Below are 11,092 nucleotides of genomic sequence, written 5' to 3' on the forward strand. Positions count from 1 at the left end.
TATCCAACATCTTCTTAAAAATTTCCAGTGTTGGAGCATTCACAACTTCTGCAGATCGTTAGTCGTTAAGTCGTTAAGCCAACAATGAGCCAAAAGAACTTAAGTGGAGGCTTGTGAGAAAGAATCAGCGTTTAATTTTGATCAAAAGTAAAAAGTTGGGTAAACCATTCCAAACATATACAAAAAGAGACATGTAAGGAAAGGCCATACCTCAGAGAAGGTATGGCATCCTTTTTATACTGTTAAAAGCGCCAGTTAAGTCCCCAATTCCAGCCTCCTAATTTAAGTTTCTATCCAATAGCCCTGCAAAGGATAAATGCCTCCCAATTACTCTTATCTCATCCTTGAGTATTCCTTTGTTCTCCCAATAGGCCACTAGGCCTCCTGGTGCTGCAGGAATGGAACTGAGAGCTTAACAACACAGATCAAAGGTGTAAGTTGTAGGGTTGAGGTAAGTTGTCCCCCGGATGATGTATGTCTCCAAACTGAGATAAGCACCAGGCTTTGGATGGCAGAAGAAAACAGGAATAAGATTGATGTGGATTCAGATTGATGGCAGGAACATATCAGATACTTTACAGAGGCCTAATACAGCATATGTTTATTACAGGAAGTTACAGGAAATACAAATACAAAGGCATAATGTAGCATTTTGTGTTACAGGAAACAAATGTTTACAGAATAACAAGTTTCTACTAATTTTAGTATTCCAGTATATTATATTCTACTATTATTTATTACATCCTTATTACTATTTCCTTCATTGTGAAAATAAAAGGATTTTATCCTAAGAATTCAGACAGTATTTATTAAGATGTTCTTTTTGAGGGAGCAGGATTAATTAAAAGCCTGTCTCAAATCAAGATATAACAAATTACTCCTAGCAATTTATTATTTTAACAGCAAAAGTGATGTGGGTTTTAGTTGTATCCTTATTTGTCTTCCAACTTCCCACCAGCCTGAAAGGACAATGGATGCTTCTGGAAGGTTCTCTGGTGCAGCTTGTCATCATTTCCCCAGGCTTTAAAGAGAAGTCTGGATTGATTCCTGAGAGAAATAAACAGACAACCGTTATTCTGAAGCCAACAAAACTATAGTGAGGTTTTCAAATGGTGCCTTTGAGATATGGGTGCCATTTTCAAAGAGGTTCAACCTAAGTGGCAGCCTTTCATAGTAGGCCAGTTCAAGACACAGGCAGAGCAGAGATTCCAGGATGCTGTTCTCTTTAATTAGTTAGAATAAGAGAATTTGATTTATTTTTGTTTATTATATATATTTTGCCTTTATTATTTTTACAAATAACCCAAGGTGGAGAACATACCCCTCATTCCTTCCTCCTCCTATTTTCCCCAAAACAACAATCCTGTGAGGTGAGTTGGGCTGAGAGAGAGTGACTAGTCTAAAGTCAGCCTATTTAGTATAAAGGGAACACACAGCACCTTAGATGGGTTTTTGAGATTAAGGCATCAGACTAAATGCTATCAGACTGTGAGTGCTAATTCTACCTTTCTGACTTTCATGGCTAAGGTAGGATTAGAACTCACAGTTTCCTGATATCTAGCCTGGTGCCTTTATCTTAACCTTAAAAGTCCACCTAAGGTGCTCTGTATTTTATACTCAACATGGCGGAGTTTATGGAATCAAAATGCAGGACCCAAAGCACACAATCAAGGTTCTGCAGTATTTACCATTAACAGTATGCAATGGAGAAATTCCTCGAGAAAATAGTGGGAGGAACTCTTGCAGAGAAAAGGATGCTGTGTCCCAGCTTGGATGATTAGGAAAGAAAGACCTCAAATCCATTTGTAGCAAAAGGTATACTTTACTAAAGTCAAGTAGTTACAGTGCAAGAAAAGCCGGATCTGAGTATTCAAAAGCCTGCCTTTTCCCTTCTCCCAGGTCCTCCCATCATGACCAGTTTTAAGACTCCAATATTAGGAGTTTTGGTAACAGCTTTAAGGTTTGGTGCCTCTTTGGTGGAGTTTCACATTCCATTCTCATGCTCATGATGTTGTTCCAGATTGACACCTCCAGTTTCTGTCATCCTGTCATCCCCCTTCCTTTCGCCCCCCTTCTCCCCCCCCCCCCCCTTTTATGGCAGGATACCAGCAAAGTGAAGTAGGCTGAAGCCATTACAATGGCAGACCTGACAGATTCACTCATATTTATACATTTCAAAATGGAGGGGGATTTATATGCATGCATACACATTGGTAATTAATAACCTAACTTATCTCAAGTAACTTCCTGCCCTTCTGTTAACTAGAGAGGACAATGGTCTTCCTTAGAAGAAATATTTGCATCTTGAGATTCAGGGGTGCCTATGGGAAAGTTCGGATAACATTTATCACTGCGCTACAAGGACACCTTCCCAATGTCTCCATTTGTCTATTAAATAGTCCCATTCATCTGAAATCTGATTTCCCCCACAGGCTGAATTCCATTCTTATGCTTTCTCTGTCTCAGCACTGAGTAATCTTCTCTGTAAGTTACTCTTGGTGGCTCCTTCCTTCCTTCCTTCCCTCCCTATGCCCAAGATCTATATTTGTTTATGCTGAGATCTAGAGGTTTCTCTCTTCCACAAAGGCCATTGGCATCAGCTTGGAGAGCTTCCATTTCACACATTGAAGCTGAGCCACAAAAGTGCTACTTAAAAATGGTTTAGATTGCCAGTGAAACTACTATTTAGAAAGAAGTCTAGCCCCTTCTGAAATCATCCAACTTTATCTCAATTACTACAACCAAGAACTGGATTCTTACCTTCTGTCTTCTTCTTAGTCTGATGAAAGAAAATCACATTGGGACACCTCTGCAGAACAATGAAAATATTTATTAAATATATATCAAAACATTATTGTTTGTCATATGGTCAGCCAGATGTTTAGACTGGATTTAACATTTTTTGTCCACCTTCTCCGTCCTTCACAAAAAACTGGAATATTAAAATTATCATTGCAGGATGTAAGCTATTCCAGATAAAGCTGCCTTTTACAATTGCCTGAGAGGAATTTTGTCAGTGACGATGGTGGTCAAGCAGTGATCCAGATATTTTGGAATTCGTTGTTGTTGTTGTTGTTGTTGTCTTTATGTGAGCAACTAAGGCTTACTTAGAGGACATTACTAGAGACCTAACACTTGGGATATCATAAATATGCTTGTTCTACAAAATGTATCACTAGCATTACAAAATTGCCAAGTGTAAAATCAAATGAGTATGTGTCAGCAAAGAGTGGCAATAAAATCAATTTTAGAGATTGCTTTATGAGTGAGATGGCGATCTCTTCATCAACCAGTACTCCTTCCAAAGGCAGAACTAAAAGCTGAACTTACGTGTCTCTTCAGCCTTTGAAAAAAGCCTCTTTAAAAAATCACAGTGTTCTATCACTCTTTCCTGGAATGGCTCTGTGTTAAGAAGGAAGAGATTCTGTTCTTTGGCATTATAGAGTGGCCACTTATTCTTGCTGGCTGCGGACAGTGGGATTCCTATGGAGGAAGAAAAGGACATTGATGGAAACTAATCAAGGAAAGAACCAACTTAGAAATAAGGAGAAATTTCCTGACCATGAGAACAATTGACCAGTGGAACAGCTTGCCTCAGAAGCTATGTATGCTTCATCGCTGGAGGTTTTAAGAGGAGACTGACGCCATTTGTCCAGAATGGAATCGAGTCTCCAGCTTGAGCAGGAGGTTGGTCTAGAAGACCTCCAAGGTCCCTTCCAACACTGTCATTCTGATGTAGCTCTATCCCAAATGAGACTGGTTTTGACTTGAGAAACTATAACCAAGGGGAACTCCCAAAGGGGACTTTGAGGGAGGGAGGGATTTTGGCTTAGTGAAATCTCTTCTCTCCTTCCTGATCCAAACCCAGGTCAGCCTCATAGAGTCTTGGATCTGCCAGTCCCAATCCTCACACCCTGGGCACCCTCCTCTTGTGAGTTTCCCTTCCTACTTACTTCCAAGCCTTTGCTCTTCTCTTAATGGAAGGTAATGCTCTGTTTCTTATCTCCTTTTGCCTCCTTTATTCCACTTGGGGAAATAATGCCCTGGAATATGTGTGATACCACTGAACTCATAAAAGAACAATTATCTATAAGTGACATTATTAAGAATCCTTAAAATTTTATGGTTGTTTCCAGTACAGGTAGTCCTTGACATATAACTATTCATTTAACATTCATTCAAGGTTACAATAGCACTGAAAAAGGTGACTTACAACTGGTTCTTGCACGTTATCAAAATTTGGCTTTGGCAACTGGTATATTTACAATGGCTGCAATGTCCGGGTCACATGATCACCATTTGCAACCTTTCCAGCTGATTTTCAACAAGCAAAGTTAGTGAAGGAAACTGGATTCACAAAATCATATATTGTACTTAACAGTTACAGTGATTTGCTTAATAACTGTGGTAAGAAAGGTTTTAAATTGGGCATGATTCACCTAACAACTGTCTTGCTTAGCAACAGAGATTCTAGTCCCAACTATGGTGTAAATCATGAATTACTTGTATTAACGCAACCTGTAACATACGCAAAGAATAGCGTGCATTACTTTTATGGCTTCATTGTTTTAGATATAAAGTGCCTTTGTTGAAGGAAAGGCTTTGGATTTAAAATACAAATTTATAGAAATAAAGTGAACTACTTGCCCAGTTCTGGCAAACTCTGCCCAGTAGTGCATCATCTTACGGCTCAGCCTGGCTTCAGCCTCTGTGAATGTTCGATTGAAAGGCAGCGCTGATTTAAGGGTTCCAAAAACAAAAGGAATCTCAGCACCGTGAGATGCTCCAATCCATTCAGGCCAAACTGACCATGAAGGCGATGCGAATAAATAGGCATATACTGGACTCCCAGTTTTCCTGATATTTCCTGCAGCTTCCCTTATTGGGCATGCAAAGATCCGATCTGTATAGAAGTGGGACAGAGCGGAGCGGTATTTCTCTGGGCCGTGATTTCCTTCACTGTACTTGAGTGCAATAGTCTGAATAAAATCTTCAGTTGCATTTGGCACCAACAGCTGTATCCCTTTCAGAAGCTGCTCCTGATTGATGAGATTGTCGGTGATGTTAGGGAAAAAAAAGTGGACAAATATGGCCATTTCATCAGAGGTTTCACCTATGAGGACTGGTTTGACCTGAATTTGCCCTTCCTCCATGAGCTTTTCTGGTTCACCAAGCAAAAACTCCCCATCTGTGGTTGGCCTGAAGGGAAAATTTACAAGTTTACCTTTTAAGAACAGAGATATTTCATGCCGAATAAGTTCAGAAACATTTTTTGTTTGCAGACAATGCACTATGCTGGTATTGTTGTCCTCAGAGCAACCTAGCAGATGAACAAATTCCAGTGCTTTTTGTTTGGCTTCTTCAGGAGACCTCCAAGCCCAGAAGGCATTGGCTGTTCCACTCTGGATCACTGCTTGGGCAAAAAGGTCCTGGCTTTTTGGCGCAAGAAGATGGAAATTCACAGAAGCTCCTCCAGCACTCTGGCCAAAAATGGTCACCCGAGAAGGATCTCCCCCAAAGGCAGCTGCATTCTCTTTTATCCACTTCAGGGCCAGCTGTTGGTCCCATAAGCCTAGGTTCCCTGGAGCAGCTGGTGGCAAGTACAGAAAGCCCATGGATCCCAAGCGATAATTGATGGTGACTACAATGATGTTCTCAGTGGCAGCCAAAGATGACCCATTGAACACCTCCACAGAAGACGTACCTCCTAAATATCCCCCTCCGTGTATCCAGACCAAAACAGGGACTGGTGAAGAAGGTTGTGGGTGTGGCACCCAGATGTTGAGGGAAAGGCAATCTTCTGACAGTGGTGTTTTAGGAGACCATATCTCTGCTTCAGGGTCTTCCAGGAAAATAAATTGAGAACAGGAATTGCCAAAACTGGTGGCTTCCAATGTTTGCTTCCATGGCTGATGTGGAAGAGGTTTCTGGAAACGCAACTTCCCCAGGGGAGGCTCAGCATAAGGAATGCCTAGATAGGCTGTCACAGATCTAAGGCCAGCCAGGAACTGCTTGCCCTTAATAGGGCCACTGCTGGTTATGACCACTGTATCTCCCTTAGATGTAGAACTGGAAGCTAATGGAAAGGGATGGAGGAGGAGGAGGAGGAGGAGGAGGCAGCACGAAAGAGACGGGCATAGCAGACAAGGCATTGCAACAGTAGGACGAGTCGGTGGACCTGGAAAAAGTTACAATCAATATGAGATTATTCCACTTATTGTACAAGCACACCTTATAGGTTCTCCTGCTTGACCAGGAGGCTGGAGTAGAAACCTTCAAAGTCCCTTCCAGCTCTATTCTATTCTATTCCTGAGGGGCTGTCAAGAGAAGAGGGGATTGACCTAATCCAAAGCACCTAAGAGCAAACAGATAGCTTATCAAAGCTTATTAAAACTTATTAACTGAGATCAGTGAGAACAATTAATTAGTGGAACAGCTTGCCTCCAGAAGTTGTGGGAAGAGATTGAACAGCCATTTGGCTGTCATTCTATAGAATCTTCTGCTTAAGCAGGAAGTGGATTAGAAGACCTCCAAGGTCCATTCCAACTCTGATATTCTCTAATTCTGTAAACTTTAAAAATGCTTTTTATCTTTCCAGAATGTTGCCGCATTGTATGAAATGAGATGTATTGCCATTTTTAAAAGCTCAGTTGTTTATCCTGCCAGCCAACCAACCTCTCTATTTTAGTCTCTAGCTTCTGGATGAAATTTATACATTTATTTAATATCCTGCCTTTATTATTTTTATAAACAACTCAAGGGGATGAACATATATAATACTCCTTCCTCTTCCTATTTTCCCACAACAACAACTCTGTGGTGAGTTAGGCTGAGAGAAAGTGACCAGCCCAAAATCCCTAGCTGGTTTTAAGGCTAAGGCAGAACTAGAAATCATTGTTTCTGGTTCCTAGTCTGGTGCCTTAACCACTAGACCAAACTCTCTCTTCCCTCCCTCTCATAATAGCTAGATATACAGAAAGAACTTAAACTAAGCAAAGGACATGTAGATAATCAAGGAAAGGGACTAGATTCACTTTCACCTTTTCTTAACTTTCCTTTAAAAACAACTTAGTGCCAATATGCAGAAAATAAAATGAAGAAAATAAATAGCTGTTAATTACCTACCTTAATGGCTGGCAAGGGATGGTCTCTTCTTTAGAACATTTTGATTTTTGCTAGCAGCTAGTTTTATAGTCTTCAAGAGGAAATGACAGTTCTTCAAAATTTCTTCAGCCAGTGTGATACAGTGCAACTGGTTTTACAAAGCCAGCCTCCAAGTTAGTAAATAATGTTTGCCCAAGTGGGATAGGAGACCAGCTTATTCCTTAGTTACGATCATCAGTAGTGAATTGGTACTTGAAGTTGCCTATAGGATAGTTAGCTGAGGTGTTTTAGCCAGACTTAGCAATGGAGGTATTTCTGCTCTTTACTTCTCAACCTGTTTCTGTAAGCTTAGCTGCAGGTGTTTACGCAACTCTTGAGGAAGAAGTCAGGTGTCTGGATTGGGAAAGTAGTCGGAAGGAGCTGTGGATGGATAATTCACTCTATGCAACAGAATGAATCATCCCAGGATATGGTGATGAGCTCCTAAATGATTCACAACTAGATTGTTGAAGAAGGTGCATTGAAATAAACGTTGTACATAGCTTTGGAGCCTTTGTAGGCCATCAGGCTCTTCTCTGTCATTAGAAATGAGAGACCATATTTCATTGGGAACTAAATGTTTGTTTCACCAGTGGTGGGATTCAAATAATTTAACAACCGGTTCTCTGCCCTAATGATTTCTTCCAACAACCAGTTCACCAAACTGCTCAAAAGTTAACAACGGTTCTCCCAAAGTGATGCGAACTGGCTGAATCTGGTTTCACTCATTTTGTTTCTATCTCTCAAGTCCAAGTTGCACACCAATTTCCTATGTCCCACCCATATTGTTAGTCCACTCACTCTGACCTGGAAAGAAGCTGGGGGGAGGGGAGGAGGAGGAGGAGGAGGAGGAGGGCACTGATATAGTTTATCAGCTGATTTCCCAAAGAGGCCATTAGGGGTGGCTCACGAACTAGCATTCTAAGGTCCATTTTATAATTTATGTCACCGTTATTGCGTTTTGTAACAGAAGCCCAAAGTGACCTACTTATTGCTCCCTCCTCCTGTCACAACAATCCTGTGAGGTAGTTTGGCCTGAGGGAGAATGAATGGTTCTCCAAGGTACTTCCATGATTGAGAGGCGACTAGAACCTGGGTTTCCCTGCTCCTCATCCAACATCTTAACCCTGGACAATATAATCATGTTTTGGAAACAAGTTTTATTAGAATTTTCTTTCATCTTTCATATTTTATGAACAGAGTGTTGACCGGGTGACATCGTACATCTTATACATAATATCTTTATAATCTATTCTAATCTTCCCATTTTTTTCCATATTTATCTCTTTTATATAATCCTTTATCACAAATTAATCATTTTTCACCATACCTTATTATTTCAACTTCTGCCATGTTGGTCTTTTTTCAAATCCATTTTACATCATACCTCTGTTTCCAATTTCAGCCATAATATTCTCTTTCCATATATCTTTCTCTTATCTTATTTTCTTCTTGGTACATAAACAATATCACTATCCGCCCTTAATTCCTAATCTCTAATAACATCAATTAATTATCTTATTTCTCCATTTTAACATCGCTCTTAATTTAAATTGTCTTCAAAATTAAACCAAATTGCCATTTCACATTTCATCTGCTATTCTGTTTTACTATGAGCAATATACATCATCATATTCAAATGTGACATAAAACTCTTTAACTTGGTTGACCATCCACAATTAATAATAAATGCAAGTCCCTTAAACCTTCAATCTACTTAATCTTAATTAATCTTAATCTTAATCTTAAATCTATTAATATATACCTTATTTTCCTTCCTCTTTCCACTAATCTTCCTTAACCATTTTCCTCGGTCTCTAAAATTCCAATGTTAATTTTCCTTTTATCCCATTCTATTTTTCTTTATATATATATATATGTATTGTATCTTTCTTCTGAATCCTTTTTCACTTTTTAAGTATATTATTTGAATAGTTCTCCCAAGCTTTCTCCTAATTTACCTTTATTCCTCTTTACCATTTGATTGATTCTTTTGGGGGACATTCCTTTTCTTTCTCTATCTTCCACCAAGTATTGTGTACTTACCAGCAGATGCCTCTTAATCCACAGTACTTTAAGCCAATTAATTGTCAAAACTGTCAAAATACTTTAAATACATAAAAATACTTTTCCTCGGGTTCTTTTCTTATTTTAGTTTCTCCAAATCCAATTGTTAATGCAAAACCTTCTTAGTATGTTTTAGCCTCCGCTTGTCCTTCTCCTCCATGGAATTTCAAATGCCAATTAGCCACTCATTTCACCTCCGGACACCTTTTAATGTCCAAATTCAAATTTTTCTTTACTGAGCACAATCACCCAGTTCCACTCTGTTCAAACACTGCTCCTGCACAAAAGCTTATTCTGTTGCCCCAGCTTTAGAGGTCATTTTGCAATAGCCGCCACCCCATGCCAGTCCAAGAGCTGTCTCTGGCCTATCAAGGAACTTGCCCATTCCTCTTGGTCATCCAAGATCTCTCCTCTGTTGTGTCTCGTTCACTTTCACCGCAGGTTATCTGCTTCAACGCTGAGGAATGTCCTAGTATGCGCCCCAGCCCTGGCTCCATGCCCAGACAGGCTGAGGAAGAAGTACCCAGCCCCAGCTCTGGCTCCATGCCCAGGCAAACATAACTAGATCCCTCCCCACAGCATGTGAGCCTGAGGAAATTTAACAGCTACTGGTGTGACCTCGCTTCAGAAGAATTGATACTGACAGAAGGAACAGGCCTGGATAAGTGCTGAGTCATGGAGCCACACCCCATGGCCTATATAAAGGATCTGCTTTCTGGCATTCTCTGAGTCAGGCAGAACATATCTTGCTGAAGTCACTTTCTGGTCTCCTGCCTGTCTTGAGAACTTTGGGACTTTGCAGAGCTGCAGAGGCACGCTGATTCAATTTCTGACCCGCCGCCAGTGGAGGAGGACACTACCTTCTTCATCATCTCTACAGGATGGTTCCGTCCAAAGACATCCCTCCTGACAATTTGTCCAGCTGGATTTTCATGGAGCCATGAGTGCTATTTTTCCAGCCAGTCTCACTATGCTTCCAGTCTCTGACATTCTGTTTGACTATCCTCCATGGAATTTGCCTAATATATTTTAAAGCCTTCTAATGGCCTTCAACTTGTAACCAATGAATTCTATACAGAGTATAATATGAAAATGTTGATTTTTTCCTTAAATTCATAAATAAACATGAATGAAGAGTGAACACCAGGCATCTGAATCAGCCAATCAGATTCCACAGTGTGTCTGCATCTGTCTGTCTTCCCAGCAAGAGTTCCTGAAAGTTAAAACTTGATAGGAGCAAAGAAATAGTTAGAGATGAGGATTTTAAAATTCCTATGACTGATTATGCAGTCAATGTAAACACCACAGAAGCAATGAGTGATTAAGGATAGAATTGTGTCAGGAAGTTCCATAGATGACAATAATTGACTAACATACTTTGTCAAGTTAATTAGGAAAGCAAAGAAAGTTCTTTGTCTTCCAATGATCTACAACATTTTAGATTTACCTGATTTTGGGTTTACCAGACAAGGCAGGAAAGTGATTTCTCCATTCCAAATTTATTTTATTTTATTTATTTATTTATTTATTTTACAACAGTATATATATAGCATGAAAGTAACTCAATATATAAGCATACATATATATAAGCATACATGTAATAACTATATTAATTGGATATAATGAAAGAAAACAATAGGACAGCGTAGCATTCTTAATCTTCTTAAGACCTCTTAGGAATGGGGTGATAGTAGACAGTTTTGGTTAAAGCTTTGATTTTGAGAAGACCACAGAGTCAGGTAGTGTGTTCCAAGCATTAAACTCTGTTATGAAGTCATATTTTCTGCAATCAAGATTGTTAACATTGCTTAAATCTATTGTGCTCTTATTGTTGTGATTGAAGAAGTAGTCTTCAACAGAAGGACATTGTAATGGATGATTC

At 39.7% G+C, this 11,092-nt stretch overlaps 1 protein-coding gene across 1 annotated transcript; it reads right to left on the reverse strand.

Moving 5' to 3' along the window:
• Positions 1 to 763: 763 nt before the first annotated feature.
• Positions 764 to 6,174, reverse strand: LOC131187367 (acetylcholinesterase-like). The gene is made up of 5 exons (XM_058161601.1): positions 4,644 to 6,174; positions 4,266 to 4,270; positions 3,331 to 3,461; positions 2,761 to 2,809; positions 764 to 1,047 (listed from the first exon to the last, which is right to left on the reverse strand). The coding sequence occupies exons 1-4, from the start codon at positions 6,150 to 6,152 to the stop codon at positions 2,775 to 2,777; spliced, it is 1,680 nt and encodes a 559-aa protein (XP_058017584.1). The 5' UTR covers positions 6,153 to 6,174; the 3' UTR covers positions 764 to 1,047; positions 2,761 to 2,774.
• Positions 6,175 to 11,092: the final 4,918 nt, after the last annotated feature.

Source organism: Ahaetulla prasina, unplaced genomic scaffold (assembly GCF_028640845.1).
Source record: "Ahaetulla prasina isolate Xishuangbanna unplaced genomic scaffold, ASM2864084v1 Contig51, whole genome shotgun sequence".
In the NCBI taxonomy this organism is placed as follows: domain Eukaryota; kingdom Metazoa; phylum Chordata; class Lepidosauria; order Squamata; family Colubridae; genus Ahaetulla; species Ahaetulla prasina.

Bases quoted from the DNA above. Each gene is read 5' to 3' on its own strand.
- LOC131187367 (XM_058161601.1), bottom strand. From the start codon at position 6,152: ATGCCTTGTCTGCTATGCCCGTCTCTTTCGTGCTGCCTCCTCCTCCTC. The intron at 2,810-3,330 runs GTAAGTTCAGCT...ATTGTTCTGCAG, and splicing joins TTCAAAGGCTGAAGAGACAC to AGGTGTCCCAATGTGATTTT.